General features: G+C 40.6%; 3 protein-coding genes across 6 annotated transcripts in view; all 3 read right to left on the bottom strand.

Annotated features, from left to right (window-relative positions):
* LOC115375050 (cyclin-Y-like) overlaps positions 1-16,847 on the bottom strand; it is a 58,469-nt gene that overhangs the window by 18,468 nt on the left and 23,154 nt on the right. The window contains exons 2-9 of one of the 4 annotated variants that reach the window (XM_030074315.1): positions 13,002-13,076; positions 11,273-11,290; positions 10,927-10,961; positions 10,572-10,595; positions 10,013-10,107; positions 9,526-9,561; positions 9,263-9,320; positions 8,613-8,732 (exon numbers count right to left, since the gene is read on the bottom strand). In XM_030074315.1, the coding sequence (XP_029930175.1) occupies positions 8,613-8,732; positions 9,263-9,320; positions 9,526-9,561; positions 10,013-10,107; positions 10,572-10,595; positions 10,927-10,961; positions 11,273-11,290; positions 13,002-13,076 (461 nt within the window). The remainder of the gene's footprint in view (positions 1-8,612; positions 8,733-9,262; positions 9,321-9,525; positions 9,562-10,012; positions 10,108-10,571; positions 10,596-10,926; positions 10,962-11,272; positions 11,291-13,001; positions 13,077-16,847) is intronic. The other 3 variants (XM_030074317.1, XM_030074316.1, XM_030074318.1) reach the window with 3 other exon arrangements.
* On the bottom strand, positions 593-2,281 carry LOC115374785 (E3 ubiquitin/ISG15 ligase TRIM25-like). The gene has a single exon (XM_030073905.1). It carries the CDS (start codon positions 2,279-2,281, stop codon positions 593-595), a length of 1,689 nt encoding a protein of 562 aa, XP_029929765.1.
* Positions 4,673-7,113, bottom strand: LOC115375049 (tripartite motif-containing protein 16-like). Its single transcript, XM_030074314.1, has one exon. The coding sequence runs from the start codon at positions 6,940-6,942 to the stop codon at positions 5,260-5,262; it is 1,683 nt and encodes a 560-aa protein (XP_029930174.1). The 5' UTR covers positions 6,943-7,113; the 3' UTR covers positions 4,673-5,259.

Genomic DNA, 16,847 nt, shown 5'->3' with positions numbered 1-16,847 from the left:
GCTGGAGGAGGTAAACACAGATGTAAGGGTTTTGGGCACAGACCTCCCACCACAATGCTGGGGGAAGAACTCCTCTATGGGGTTTGGCAACGGAGAATAAACATTTTCTTCATTGCCAAGACACATTTCTTGATATTTTGCTCCATTTCCCAGAACTCTAAACACAAATGCAAAAATGCATAATCATCTTTCACAAACTTCAAACCCCCATGTCAAAACCAAAGTCTCCACTTGAAACACTGTAATCTTCCATCTTAATCTTTGGACATCATACACAAGTCATGAAATGCACACACATTACAGAGAGTGGTGGAAGAACTGTTCAGACCTTTTACTTGAGCAAAACTAGCAATACACACTGTGAATATAGTGTTACAAGTAAAAGTTCTGCAGTCAAAATCTTACCTAAATAAAAGTACAATAGAATTTACATTAAGATATACTTAAAGCAGAGAAGGTAAACATGCTCATTATGCAGAATGGCATGTGTTCATCACATTAGCATGTAATACAGAGCAGGAACACTACAGAAATGAATGCTCACATCAAAGATGAAAACAAAATAAAAGTCAACTACTTCCATTTTGTTAACTCATATCTGTTTGAGCTTACACAGCTCAGCAGTGGCTCCATTACCAACATCAAATCTTAGAAGCCAAAGTCCAGCATGGAGAGGCTGAGTGAATGTGGTCTGGACTCTGTGGAGGAGAGTCATGGTTTCAGAGACGCTGTAGAAGGACAGAATACCTGCTCTGTGATCCAGGTACACTCCTACTCTGGAGGACACAGGGACCAGAATTTCAGATTGGAGATTGTTGTGTTTGAATTGACAGTTTTTGAAGTAACAATCCAATGCCCAAGATTTGTCATTGCATCCAAATGCACATGCATCCCTGGTTCCTGTTCTGCTGATATCCTTATATGAGACTGCTATTGAAACTCCCCCCTTCCACTTCACCTCCCAGTAACAACGTCCGGTCAGACTCTCTCTACTCAGGACCTGCCACAATTCATCAAACCTCTCTGGGTGAGGAGAGTAAATCTGTTCTTCTTCCATTAATTCTGCTTTTCTGGACAACTTATGTACTGACAGATGTCTGTGTGCTGTGTTTCGATCCAGTCTTATTTGACGTGAATACCGTAAAAATTCAGCTCTGGTCTTGGGCTCTGGTTGTGACAGTAAAACATCCACTCCAGTCACTGCCCTTGAGATCTTGGACCATTCCTCATTAAGACAGCCCTGTAGTTTTTCTCTCAGCTCTGACACAGCTGCAGTCACATCCTCAAAGTAGCTCAGAGGACGGATGTTGGTGCTGGGTGAGTCTGTAGATTCACTGAGACATGAGAGCGAGGGGTAATTCTGTAGAAAATGGATGTGATCCTCTGTGTGTGAGAGCTGCTCCAGCTCAGCATCTTTCCTCCTCAGCTCAACGATCTCCTGCTTCAGCTTCTCCTGAACTTCTTCAGCCCGACTCACTTCCTCTTTCTGCTGGGATCTGATCTGCTGCTTCACATCAGACCTTCTTTTCTCCATCAAAGTTATCAGCTTAGTGAAGATCTCCTCACTGTCCTCCACTGCTTTATCAGCAGAGCGATTGATCTCCTCCACCTCCTGTTGAAGCACCTTCACGTCTTTCTCTCTGTCCTGGATTCTCTGCTGGATTTTTTGCTGACTCACCCTGAGCTCTTTTTGCTTCTCGGTCCATTCTGCTGCAACTGAGACTGTGTCATGGCCTTTATGTTCATCCATGGAGCAGAGATAACAGATACACTGCTGATCAGCACGGCAGAAAATCTTCATCACCTCACCATGAGGAGAGCAGATGTTCTCCTGAAGATTTGCAGAGGGTTTGATCAGCTTGTGTTTCTTTAATGGAGCAATATCATAGTGAGGCTGGAGGTGATGCTCACAGTAAGAGGCCAGACACACCTGACAGGACTTGAGGGCTTTTCGCTTTCTTGTAGTGCAGAAATCACAGGCCACATCTCCAGGTCCTGCATAGGAGAAATCAGGAGGAGAAGCTTGGAGTCTTGTTTTTCTCACTTCTTCCACTACATCTTCTAACATGGTGTTTTTCCCCAGGACAGGCCTCGGTGTGAAGGTTTGTCTGCACTGTGGGCAGCTGTAGATTTCCTTTTGTTCCTCTCCATCCCAGTAGTCTTTAATACAGCTCATGCAGTAGCTGTGTCCACAGGGAATAGTCACCGGATCCTTCAGCAGGTCCAGACAGATCGAACAGCAAAACTTTGCCGAGTTATTCTGACTTCCTCGCTGCGCCATTTTGCCTCTCAGTCACAGTGAGCGTCTAATAGTTTCAGTTTGTCTGATCAAATAAGAGTCGTGTTGCAACTGAAATCATTTGACTGTTCCGGTTTGTTTGGTTTTAGTGGCCCATCTGCCATAAATGGGGTCATCGGCTCTTAGACCTACAAGTAACTTATTAAGTATAAGTAAGAAAGTTAAAGTAACAATATAAGTAAGATTAAGTTAGTAAGTCACTGGGTAGGTGTAAGTAATTAAATTTAAGTAGTTTAAGTAAGTACATATATATATAAATAATTAAATTAAGAAAATGAGTATAAGTAACTTAGTCTATGTGAGTATAAATAAGCACAAGTAAGTATAAATAAGTAGAAACATTAAGCAAGTAATGAAAAATAAGGATAAGTAAGCACAATAAAATAAAGAGTCTGCCACTGTGACTAACGACTCTTTTTGACTATCAAAGAAAGCCTGGGACTTTCCACAACCTAGGACTTGCCAGATGGTGTTAAATTAATATACTGCTTTTTGTTTCACTTTCCACTGTATGAAGAACCAACCGTGAGAGGCAGAAAATAAAACCCATCAAACCCATGAAATGAAGGAACACATAAAATAAAATACAAAACTTACTTTTGATCTTTTTATGGTTGTGCTTCATTTTTCCCCCACAGTTTGACTTTGCACCATTGAATACCGTAAAATAAATCATGTCACAGTCAATCAAATCAAAGAAACAAACAAACAAACAAACAAAGACAGAGAGAAAAAAGGACAGAAGGAAATCAAAAATCAAAACAAGAATCAAGTAAGAGAGACAAGCAGCAGAGCTAACCAGCCTTTAATAAATAGTAGAAGTAAGTGGGCATGGCTCTTGACTCAGAAAATAATAATAAGAGTAATACAGTATATTCTGATAGTAGGTGGGCAATTTTGACGACCATCAGGCCATATCGTTTTGAAATTTATTCTTCGTGACTACCAACTTTACAAGATCTGAAATGACAGTGAGTCTTAAACTCTACTGTGATGTGTGTTTGGACTGTGTTTTGAACAACAGACTATCAAGCAATAAAGCCAAATTGCTTGTTGCACATTCCTTTTCTCTGAATCTATAAATGTCAGGTACTTTCCGCTTTCTCTCCCTCTCATTCTTTGTAAGACCAAGAGGAGGAGGAGGAGGAAGGGGTTAACAGGGCCTTCTTCATTCCAGGAAGAGGACTGTTAAAGCAGCAGTGTGTGTTTAGCATTATTTAAACCTTTTTTTGGCTCACAATACACAGTTTAAACTAATACCATAAATGTGAAAAACAGTACTAATCTGGACACCACCATGTCCTTCTAGGAAAGATGGACTGCTAGCTGACACTTGTGGATTTCTTACTTTTTTCTTGAACATCATATTTTAGATTTAGAAACAAAACGGAGGTCAGGTTTAGGTTGGGAAAACAGTGAGGAAAGAGTTAGGGGGTTAGGGATAAGCAGTCAGTGAAAAGTTGTGTGTTTTATATTTGTGGCACTGGCGTTAGTAGCACCAGTTTGTTTGGAGTGAACAGATGAAGAGCTCGGCTGTGAATGTGAGCAGTGCCAACCACTGTGAAGAGACAAAGAAGATAGTGCCACCTACAGTACTGAAACTCAAACTCCACCCAAAGAAAATCCAAGGAAAACACTTTCATAGTACCTCGCAATCGGCCAAATCCCACTGAAGGTGTGATTTAACTTGCATACACACACCTCTGATACCCTGAAATTTCTGTTTACATGAATAAACAAATTGAAACAAACTTCCTATCAGCCTGAAGGAAGTAAAACTTAGCCAGCAAACAAGAATTACCCCGTGTCCATCTGACTGAGGTTATTTCTAATACAAGTGAAAGGACGGATGATCCCTGCATGAACAGATAGTGTGCCCACCACTGTGCTTTGTGTTTATTTAAACATGAGTCTGTGTTTGCAGATGGCAGAAGCCATGAGGACAAAGAGTGAGGTGTTTCAAGGCCACAGTAACCTGTTTAATATAGGACTAATTTGGCATTTTCCTGTTTCTAATTATTGTGCAGTCTGAACTCAGGCAGATTATTCTACCCAACTTAATGTGTTTACATGTGCCAGCCTGAAGCTGGTTAAAAATTAACAACAGGACTGACTCTATCTAAACCAGAGTTGCTTCTTTAGTAGCACCGGTGCTTTGGGATGGTTTTTACCTTTGCCCCCACATGCAGCATTTTGAGTTTTAGAGGGGAAATCGTATAAGTAATGCAGTGACATTAGTTAAACTTTTTTTTTTCTACAAGTGTTGATAGAGCTCTCAGAGTCAAAATTATAAAAATAGTGTGTTCAAAATTAGCAAAAGTCTTTATTTACAGTCATAAACAGTGACTTTGGTTACACACTCAGTCCTGAAAAGGACGGTTGTTCTTTCAGTCTTTCAATTCAAAAATACTCTTCATATATACAATCAGGCTGTTAAAGACACTATCAACGGTGTAAGGTACATATGACTCTTATCCCGATGGATTACACTCATAATCATTACATTTACAGTTCATTTTCTTAACAAAATTCATTCATTCTCATCCAAATTTGTTTGTTTTTTTCCACCACATCAGGGGACCACGATAAACATATGAATAACTGTTCAGCTCTAATATGGATAACAAGACTTTAAGTGCTGGCTCCTTTATCAGGTATGCAGTGGAAAAGAAATAGAAAATACTACACTAACAGTGTATTTATGAAGACAGATAAAAAATATATATATATTTTGAACAAACAACAGTCAATGTTTTCATATGGATAATTGTGTGTTTACTGAAAAATAACTGAATAGTTTGCATGAGTCAAAGACAAAGACCACCACCTGCAGAAAATCCAAGCAGAAAAGTCCCACCCACACTGTTTGATTGACAGGTGATCACAGTGAAATGCCGAGCAGGAACACTACAGAAGTGAATGACGGATACAAAATGCAAGTCCAGTTTTTCAACTCCTATCTATTTGGAGTGACACAGCACAGCACTGGCTCCATTACCAAAACTAAATCTTGGAAGCCAAAGTCCAGCGTAGAGAGGCTGAGTGAATGTGGTCTGGACTCTGTGGAGGAGAGTCATGGTTTCAGAGACGCTGTAGAAGGACAGAATACCTGCTCTGTGATCCAGGTACACTCCCACTCTGGAGGACACTTGGCCTTGTATGGGAGTTACAATGTTGTTATGAGTGAACTGATATCTTTTCATGTAACAGTCTAATGCCCAGGACTTGTCATTGCATCCAAATCCACATGCATCATCAGTCCCTGTTCTGCCAATGTCCTTATATGACACTGCTATTAAAACTCCCTCCCCCCTCCACTCCACCTCCCAGTAACAACGTCCAGTCAGACTCTCTTTGCTCAGGACCTGCCACATTTCGACGAATCTGTCTGGGTGACTGGGATATGACTGTTTTTTTTCCCTCAATGTTGCTTTTCTGTTCTGCTTAGATAATGACAGACGTGTGTGTGCTGTGTTTGGATCCAGTGTGATGGGACATGAATGCTGGAAGAATTCATCTCTGGTCTTGGGCTCTGGTTGTGTCAATAAATCATCCACTTTAGTCACTCTCATGATCTCTGACCATTCCTCATCAAGAGAGGCCTGCAGTTTATCTCTCGCCTTTGACATAACGGCAGGTACATCCTCAAAAGAGCGCAGAGGACGGATGTTGTTGCTGGGTGAGTCTGTAGATTCACTGAGACATGAGAGCAAGGGGTAATTCTGTAGAAAATGGATGTGATCCTCTGTGTGTGAGAGCTGCTCCAGCTCAGCGTCTTTCCTCCTCAGCTCATCGATCTCCTGCTTTAGCCTCTTCAGAAGTGCTACACCCTGACTCACTTCTTTTTTCTGCTGGGATCTGATATGCAGCTTCACGTCCACCTTTCTTCTCCAAATGAAATGCATCAGCTCAGTGAAGATCTTCTCACTGTCCTCCACTGCTTTATCAGCAGAGAAAAGGATAGACTTCACCTCCTGATGAAGTGACATCAAATTTTTGTGTGTTTCCAGCATTTTCTTGTGGACTTTTTGGCGACTCACCCACAGCTCTTTCTGCCTCTCAGTCCTCTCTGCTGCAGCTGAGATTGTGTCGTGACCGTTATGTCCATCCATGGAGCAGAGATAACAGATACACTGCTGATCAGTGCGGCAGAAAATCTTCATCACCTCACCGTGACGAGAGCAGATGTTCTCCTGAGGCTGGACGGTGGCTTCGACCAGCTTGTGTTTCTTTAATGGAGGTGCATCGTAGTGAGGCTGGAGGTGGTGCTCACAGTAAGAGGCCAGACACACCTGACAAAACCTGAGGGCTTTCCGCTTTCGTGTAGTGCAGACATCACAGGCCACATCTCCAGGTCCGGCGTAGCAGAGATCAGGAGGAGCAGCTTGGAGTCTTGTCTTTTTCATTTCCTCCAGCAACTCTGCTAACATGGTACTTTTCACCAGGACAGGCCTTGGCGTGAAGGTTTGTCTGCACTGCGGGCAGCTGTAGATTTTCTTTTGTTCCTCTCCATCCCAACAGGCTTTAATACAGCTCATGCAGTAGCTGTGTCCACAGGGAATAGTCACCGGATCCTGCAGTAGATCCAGACAGATGGAACAGCAAAACTTTGCCGAGTCTAGCTGAGTTCCTCCCTGCGCCATTTCACTTCTCAGTGACTGTGAACGTCAGGCAGTTTCCAATTACTCCCTCTCACTGTTTCTTAGACCAGGAAGAGGAGGGAGGGGTTATCAGGGCCTCTTGCTTTGTTCCAGGAAGATGAATGGTTTTAAAGAGGCAGCGTGTGTTGTTTAGCTCTCATTTATGCCTAATACAAATGAAACAGTAACACTGCTTTCTGCTTTGATTCAAATAGAAAGTCTTGTCTTCATTTTCATTTTCTGATGTGCTGTCAACAGGCCCGACAGCTTCTGGACTGCAGTGTGCTGTTTACACTTTAAGCTGGGAGATATGGGAAAGGGGAGGGAACCAAGACATATTTCAACAGATAGGAGCTTGTTTGCTTGGAGATTTCAGGACCAGGTGCAGTAGAGAGGAGGGACTGAGAAATAATGCTTCATACCACAAAGAGGAGCGGTTTTAAAGAGGCAGTGTGCATTTTTAGCCCTTATTTACAGTATGAAGTGAAGATTATGACGAATAAAAATCAAGTTACACTTGGCATCAGTGACCTTAGGGTTAGCCCAGTGCTGGCGTTTGTTCTCTATTCTTCTAAACAGCTTTATTTTAAGGTTAGGATTGGAAATGGGGCTTGGTTTGGGTTAGGAGAAGAGTGAGGACAGTGTTCAAGGTTCCTGAATGCTTGAAGTCAGTGCTGTGGTACGACTTTAATTTGTCAAGACCTACAGAAGGATCTGATTCTTACGCACAAGCACTTTATACCTTTTCTACATTACATTTGTCTGACAGATGTGGTTAGTAGTGACTTTGTAGAAAAAGGTTTTGTTACAATACATCATAAAATATGATGCAGTGTAAGACCTACGACATCAAAACACTTCTTACAGGTTAATGCCTCTAAACAGTTTAACACCCTGAAAAGGAAAGAAAAGGAGCACCACCTACAGAAACGTAAACAAAGGAAAAAGATGCCACAGTACTTTCCAGACTGAATATATGTAGATGCACAGAGTAACCCATCTTTTAGCCAAACTGTAATAGGCTTTACTCAGGTTGACCTCTATGTTTATTCCCTTTCAAATTTGTTTCTTGTTTCCATTAATAAACCAGTCCAGGGTATGTTTTGGGTCAACAGCTAACTCCTCTCTATTTGACAGCTGTGATTTTGCAGACCCCGACATCTACCCAGAATCCTCAGAAAGCGAGTTTGCATGTATGTAGAAAACCACATGTGAGATGTGCTACCTTTTTTCTAGTCACATCTCTTTCACATGATCCTACCATGGTGAGGGAAAATAAATTTCTCTTATACTCTGGAAGCATGAAGTACGTTTTTGCGTGACCTAAATAAAATGAAACCAACTAAAGAAACATTTTTCAGGGCCCATGACCCACATCACTCCCAAATAGGGTGGAAATCCATGCATTAGTTTTGGACTTAAACTGCCACACACCTACTGCCACACTTGGCCAAGAGATACAGAAAGTTAAGGACGTCTTCCTCAGCCCATGATAACCCTTGCCACCAAATCTGGTGGAAATCCAAGCATCCATTTGGAAGTTATGCCACTGTGTGACAGACGGACGAACAAATTTCATTGGGTAGGAGACAAAAAAAAACAGTATCTTGTGGATTCCTACTATAAGTGAGTGTTAAGACCCATGGTCATTCAAATCAGAAAACTAGCTTTACCAGTGTGACGATGGCACACTCAGCGGTGAGCTGGGCGGCGCTGAACAACGTCCTGACGAACCGGTAGATCTGCTTCTGCTCCGGGTCGTGTTGGTCGTAGTCCGACGGCACTTCAGATTTCTGCTAGGAAGGAAGAGGAAGAAGGAACAGAGGAGAGATGGGGGGAGGGGGGAGAAGAAAGGAGCAGAGGGGCGAAGAAGATTATGAAGAGACAATAGAAAGTAGGGATAAGGAAGGAAAGGGAAGGATGGAGGTAGGGCAGGAAGTGGAAGAGGAGAACAAGGAAAGGAGGTAGGAGAGGAGATGAGGGAGGGAACGACAGAGTAGCGAGGGAAATGAGAGAGCAGAGGAGAGGTTATAGGAAGGAAAGATAGGGAGGGAACAGAAGAAAGAGAGAGAGAGGTGAGGGGCTTGAATGAATCACAGATCATCTGCACACTGACTTTAGGCCAATTTCCTTTAACAGTAGCGGCACATAATAAAATCCAATAACAACATTCATACAAAACAGCTGCAAAACATCAATATCAATATAATTAAAAAGAATAAATGGTGACAGATAGAGCGGATGTGCAAAAAGAGAGCCGAGAGCAATCTGAGCGGAACGTGCAAAAGTGCAAATTGCAAACAGACGAGACTGGAAATCTTACGGAGAGCGGGTGAAGCTTCTCGTCAAAGATATCTAGCAGCATTCCTCCGTCTGTGTCCCTGGAAGAGAGAGAGTAAACACAATTTTAAGCTGCTGTGTTTTTTTGTTTTTTTTTTGTTTGTTTTTTTTGTCACTGCTTGCTTGGTCATCACGCAGACAGATACAGATGTTTTGCAGTCTGAACATTCACATTCACACTATCACATTACCACATGTCCACTCTGACATCCTAGAAACTCTTAAAAAATGACTGAGGATCCTCACCTGTTTTTTATGTGGTAGTAAATTGCCAGAGCTACACTGTAAAGAGAAGAGAAGGAGTTTAAAAAAAATTGCTTTTTTGCATGTTATTATACACATTATTGAATAAAAGGAAAAAATATATTAACTCATATCATAAAAAGCAGAATGGCTAGTACTATTAATGATATTACTAATAGATCTCTATTGCTACTACTGCCATTACAATCTACTACTATTACTAACAGTTATTCTAAGATAAGATAAGATAAGATATTCCTTTATTAGTCCCACAGTGGGTAAATTTCCAGCATTACAGCAGCAAAGTGGATAGCAAAATATGAAGCATAATAAACTAGTTTTTATAGCAACAACAACAATAATAATAACATCAGTATGAGCTTGAAAGTAAAGCAACTGGTTGTCAGATTTTATTTTGTTTTCAGCGTTTATGATATAAAATGTCAGATTTCTGTGTGATAATGGCCTGTGTGTGTGTGTGTGTGCTCACCATTTGATGGTGTATTTGAGGTTGGGCTGGCTGACTGTGTTGTCATCTAGGAAAATGGTGGAGCAGGAGCTGTGTTTCCGTCTCGTCGTTCCATGCTGCGCACGCACACACACACGCACACACACACCCAGAGTGACTGTTATTACAGTGTACATGTTTTTGTCTGACCCAAATGAACCATGCAAGCGTGCCATGCGCCGGGGGAATGGGAATCAGAAACATGCAACCCGAGCATGTGATGATTTGCACCGTGAGCCGCTGTGTGTACTGTAAAGCATGCTGGCCATCCACTTCATATCAGTGTCAGCGCCGTGTTCACAACAAGGGGCATCAACCCAGAATAATGTTTTTTTTTTACTGAAAGCAATGAGGCACAAATAGATGCTCAAAATTTCATGCACCTTGCAAATGAGAAGTAATGAGATTCTGAAGTAATGTTGCCATGTTTGTTTGTTTTCCATTGTGCTTTTTATGATGTGGTGATGAGACGGGAACACATGGGGGGGGAAATGGGGCGTAAATAACCGCACATGGCACTCACAGAGACGTTAGACATTACCTTTGATTCCATAATATGTGTTAACTTGGAAAATAAAACATGTGAAGTGTTTTCAATGAGATATCCACCATTTATTTATTTATTTTAAATCATCTACTTTTACAGAATGATTGGTGGTACTAAATGGGAAATAATATTAAACTGCTTAAAAAAAAAACAAAAAAAAAACAGCTTTTCATTTCATCAAGTAGAAACAAAAAAATGAGACTCCATCTACACTTAAAATGTTGCAAATTTATATTTGGAGACAGGGCTAAGACCAGGACTCCCTGGAAGAAGAGACATTGTGTCTCAATGGGACCTTCCTGGTAAAATAAAGGATAAATAAATAAATAAATAAATAATGAACACTCACATGATTGATGAAGAGGCTCTTTCGTTTTTCTCGCACTAGAGTAAAAAAAAGACAGATATCACAGTTATTAAATTTTGTTTGAACAGCAGTGACAGCAGTAAAAAGCCCACACAGATTGTTACAACAAAGAGCAGAACGCAGCAGAGGGTTAACACACTTGACTTTATCGGTTATTTGCAACGTGGACGTAAAGAGCTTTTTTTTTTCCACAGATGTTGAGAAATCACAGCATTAGAGCAACTGATAAGGCACAAACAGGCAGAGAGCTCCAGCAGACAGGAAGAGAAGGTGGAGTTGGACCACTAGGGGGAGACAAAAACACACTTTTAATAATATGACTACTCACCGTTCCTGCTAGGCACCTCTGAAAAAAATAACAGGAACCAAAATATCTCCTTACTCAGTTTACAGAACTCAAAGTCATTGATTCTCCCAAAATAGTAACATCAGATTTGCCAGAGCATGTTACACTTAATTACTGATCAACACATTTTCAAATACTGCTGTCTGCAATGGAAGGAACTAAAGTTGACTCCTTACACAATTTAGGACTAAATACTTCACATTTAAAGTAACTCTCAGATGTCAGACATCATATAATCATTAGTAAGTATGCTTTTATTCCATTTCTGAAATCGGAGAAACAAAACATAAATTTAGACTGCTGACATAGTATAAGAAAAGAAAAAAAAAATAAAATGTGATAAAACTAAACAACACAGTAAAGAAGGGGGTGGATAACAACAGGAATAAAATCAGCATAATTAACAACCTTGGTCACATCAGGTGCTTCAACTCACAGCACTAATAAACGCTATGCATGATGAAGCACGAGTTCATATTAAAAAAGGCATCATATGTGATGATGAAAGAAAAATGCAAATTATAAATGAGCACGATACCAATTATTAGAGGAGGCAAAAGCCCTTGAAGTCCTTTATATAAATCTTAATCAGACACAGCTTTTAATCATTTTGTCCAAATCACAAAGGCAGGATTGAGAACCATAAGCTCATGCTGTGGTGTTTATCATGTTTATAAAGATGGTAATATTTCCTCTGGAGAGGCGCAGGCTGTCACAGTGTGACTGAACCGCCACAGGATGCCAAAAGTCCCAGTTTGACACCTGAGGGCACAATCTGCCAGCCACGAAGGAAGCTGCTCTGAAATCAGGGCTTCTAAACATTTCTTCATTTCAAAATGCCAGACGCCTTTTTGTTTTTTACAGATCTTGGTTTTATTGACTGCAGTGGTGCAATGTGACGTTTGCTAATAATGCAGCTGGATGTGCAGGATGTCAAACGAGGCCAAAGCAGGCCAGATGAACATTATTCCTCATGAGAACAAATATCGCAGCGCGTAACACGACCACAGGCTCCTCAGCCACATGCACGGTGTAGTCATATGTGTGTATCAGGACTGTGCAATATTATTTTACCATTTCTGTAACTTTTTATGAAAGTGACAAATGTTTCAGGCCTAGAAATTACCAGATCTGACCTTTCCAGACTTTCATTCCTGAGATATTTAATATTTTAATGATCTTTTGATTGCAATTCTGTTTTGTGTTGTACGTCAAGTTATTGTTACTTGGCATCCATCGACAAAACACGATGGAAATAATAAATGCAAGCGGTTATACAAGGGGTTACATCTTAGCTAAAAAAAAAAACAACAAAGAATAAAAATGCCTGACAAAAATCAAGCTGACAAATTGAATAAGGTAACAGAAATCATATGACAAATTAGACAAATGATAAGTGAGGACCAGAAAAATGTAGGATTCACATGTTTTTGCTTTTTGAGGGCTTGATGCTGTTATGTTTGGACTCAGGCTTCCAATAGCTCTTTTATGCCTTAATTCAGTATTTTTATGTTTCATAATTTTGACTGGGAAAACAAAAATCAAACAAAATTTCAAGTATTCGGTGATTCCCCCAGAAACACAACATATTTTTATCCTCCTCAAGGTGAAAAAAGCCTCTGATATTGATGGGCTGATATCCAGTTCTTATTAAAATGTCAGTATAAACAGTGATATATTGGTCCACCCCTTATAAAACAGAGCTACTCACCATCGTTTTGGGATTTGCTGAGGAATATGGTGCTGGCCCGCGGATGGTCCGATGGATTGTACTCCATGTTCAGCTCTGGCAAAACAAAAAGCATTTGTGTCACTGAGACATTCAGATAAAAATAATCCACAAATTTGCCTGCCAATGTGATACAAATATTATGCTTCATCTGATAAATATTTTTAACAAACAGCTAGATGTAGAAAAATGGGTTTTAATGTTTGATGTTTGATGGCAGGGCGTCTTAAAAATCTGTTTAGGTATATGGATGGATTGATTTTTGCCGTCAATACATCCATATTATTTAACATGTTTCTGTATATAATCTGGGTTTTAGTTTCTCAGGCATTTCTAGGCAGAAGTAATCTCATTGGCCAAGTTAAACCTCCATGGCATGCGGCAAAATCCCCCCACATCAGCATACCACACCATGTTCGTTCTGGAGATATGTGGAGTTTGACCTTTGGGTGACCTTGACCTTAACCTTTGACCTAGATACCAGATAATCAGCTCATCTTTCGCTCATTACCAATCCCTACGTGAAATTTCATCCAAATCCCTCCATTAGTTTTTTGAGTTGTGGTGCAAACAGAGGCCAAAACATACAGGCAGTTTCCACCTTTTCAGCTCCACCTGTACAGTCTAATGCAGTTCAGGTCAGCAGCCATAAATTCTACCTTTTAACAAAGTTTATCAGGTTCAGTTTGTGTTGACATCATGGAGAATGTGTCAATTTAATTCTGTGTTTATTACTGAGGTTGTAGTTTGCAGAGGTCTGCTACTGGACTACATTATATTGAGAGGTGTTTCTAATTTTTTGTCCCCTCTTATTTATATACAATAAGGAGGGACAGAGTAGCGGAAACACCTCTCAATAAAATGCAGTCCAGTCCAACAGCAGCATTAACTATGAGCTCAGTGCCAAACATAGAAGTGAATGAACACCTCTGTTACTGTGACAACAAGAAAACATGAGCATTATAGGCAGCAGGAAACTTTATGGCACAACAGCTGGATTAGATTGTGCAGGTGGAGCTAATAAAGAAGCCACTGAGTGTAACTTCCATCCTCCGTCAGTGGTGGTTATGAATAATGATGATGATGTTAACAAGAAAATGTTCATTCCTCCCTCCTCAGTAAATTAGCATTTCCTACCACTACATAAACCTCTATTTTTAAAGTTACGTCTCCATTTCTTCTATATTGATTGATTGATTGAATTTTTATTTAAGTGTCGTGCACTCAAGGTGCCCAACCCGCAAGGGCTTATAAGACACTAAACATGACAAACAGCATTGCATAGTGAGTAAAGAGATAAACAAAACAACAACAGATAAACAAAAATAAAAAAAAACATACATACACTTATACCTGCACATATGGACTACATACTGCATATATTACCAAATTCAAATCAAATGTACAGCACATTTTTTCTCTTTTCCCACGCTTTACAAATAAAGTTAGCTGTATGAAAAACTCCTATTCTGAAACATAATTCAAGTTTTTTATAATCATCCAGGTAAAAGAAACCATTGAATAACAATCTCATTTTAAATATATTAAATATCTATATTGAACATGAGCATTATAGTTTGACACAGGAATGTTAGTGCTACTTGGTGGCACTGAGCCGTGCACTTCTTATTATAAGTTGGTAATCTAAGAATTTAAGATTTTTCTACTGGTGCACTCACTGTAAAGTGTGTTTTATACTTTTATGAACATGGCATCTCTGCAAACTCAACTGATGCTACTTGATGTGTGTTTCGAGTTGAAAAAGGTCTCAGTGCAGGGGTCGTGTACCCGTCCAAGAAGCTTCATGTCAAGTCTACGTCAGCCTGCGCCCCCTATTGGCTGATTAAGGTGGGGGTGGGGTATCTGCACACAGGAATTTAATGACGCACACATCAACACAGAAGTATATATACATGCTGCATTCACATGTTTTCTGCAGACACGAGCTTTGTCAGTGAGACTGTAGTGCATTGTTCCATGTGCTGCCTTTTGTGTTCCTTTGCTCTTTTTTTTTCTTTCTTTTTTTGTTCCTCTGCACTCTCAAACACATCCAAGCATGATTCATGTTCACATCCAGAGCTAATCTGGACTGCACTGTGGCCTGGAGGCATGAGTGAGTGTGTGTGTGTGTGTGTGTGTGTGCATGTGGGTGCATGTGCCATAAAAAAAAGCCTGTTTCAAAAATATCTGCCCTCTTCATACATGCCAAATAAGCCATATTTCCCTGTTTCCTTGTGCAGTAGAGAACAGTACCTTCATACGGCAGACAACACTGGTTATTATAAACAGCGAGGAATCATTTCCCTCTGTTCAACAGCCTTTTACACAGCCTGCACCCATGAAAACAGGGACATGCCTGTGGTGTTCAAGTAAAAGATGAAGTTCAGCCAACATCTTTGAGTGGATAAGCACTTTATCGCAGTGTACTGCTGCAACAAATTGTTTTCTTGTTTCGAGTTTTCTCCAAAAATTGAAAAAGAGAAAGAAACAAAGGTGGCGGAAATCACCTTCTCTCACAAAATGCTTGATTGTACCAAATTTAAACTACTACTACTACGACTACTATAAATAATCTTTATATCCAGGGGGCCTAATTTAGATTTTAAAAATGCATTTTCTACAGATGGTTGGCCATAAAAGCAGCATTATAGCAACGACAACAACACAAACATTATGAATTTTGGATTTCAAAGCTGAAACCCTGCGTTGCTCATCTTCTACAACTGAGATTCTCCTTTATAAAAGTGCCAACAGTGTTTTTGGAGAAGTCAGGATTTTAAAATGCCTGGCAGACCACACACACGGACTCTCTAACTCCTCCAATATTACTTTCCCCGGCCAAGACTCACAAGCTTCACAAAGCAATCTCCAGGCGAACTGCCCGCGTCATCATCTGTCTCTGTGACAGCAGCCACCGGAGGGCGACTGACCGGGAGGGATGTTAAAATGAAAAACAAAACAAAACAAAACACTGCTGTCGATGGAAAAAACAACTCATAACTCCACTTCATGTGATTTTCTGGTTTTTACCTTTACATTTTAAGCTGCTCTCATCCAGATGTGCTCTTCACACAATATGTCGGAGATGTTTCATGACCATAGGGCCCGTGAAAGCTAACCCGGCTGACACTGACCACATGTGACAGGGAGGATCTGCCACTGCTCGTCTGGACAGGCGCTCTTCATCTGGCAGCATTCACTCAAACTCCGAGCGATGCTTTTGATTGGCTCTCATGCTTGAATTCCTGAAGCCTGCCTCGCCTGCCAGTCAAACTGAATGTGCGTTACTGCTCATCTTATTGTGCCACCAGCTACCATCGTGATTCATTAGTTCGTTAACCCGCGAGCGCGTCCGTGTCCGTAGGAACCACCGACCAGTCTTTAAACCTGCACCAGAAATGCAAAAAACTCAAGATCATCCATGTGAAAAAGGTGTTTTATTACATCCCCCGCCCAATTTTTCTTTTGATGGATGGGCATATGGGTAAGAGCGGGTGAGAATGATGGATATGTTTGTTTAGTGTGTTTATAAGTGTGTCTATGTGTGTGTCTTAGTGTGAGCATGCATGCATAATGCGCCTGTCTTGAAGTTAGTAACCATCCTCATCATTTAAACACAACAAAATGTGGTACTATATGAATCTAACCTTCTAGGAGCTGATGTTTATCCTACTGATGCACTAATGGCATGTCCTTTTTGCCTGGCTAAACGCCTAAAATCCAAATTGTTAGAATGGATTTAAAGCACAACACGAGTCGTTCTTGACCTGCATTGCTCATCATTTTCAATCACATCGATCAATTCTGACCAAAAACCTCTAAGGCCAT

Source organism: Myripristis murdjan, chromosome 17 (genome assembly GCF_902150065.1).
Source record: "Myripristis murdjan chromosome 17, fMyrMur1.1, whole genome shotgun sequence".
NCBI classification, from domain to species: Eukaryota; Metazoa; Chordata; class Actinopteri; order Holocentriformes; family Holocentridae; genus Myripristis; species Myripristis murdjan.
Note: the sequence above shows the minus strand (reverse complement) of the source record. Positions and strands in the feature narration are given on the sequence as shown.

Bases quoted from the DNA above. Each gene is read 5' to 3' on its own strand.
- LOC115374785 (XM_030073905.1), bottom strand. From the start codon at position 2,281: ATGGCGCAGCGAGGAAGTCAGAATAACTCGGCAAAGTTTTGCTGTTCG.
- LOC115375049 (XM_030074314.1), bottom strand. From the start codon at position 6,942: ATGGCGCAGGGAGGAACTCAGCTAGACTCGGCAAAGTTTTGCTGTTCC.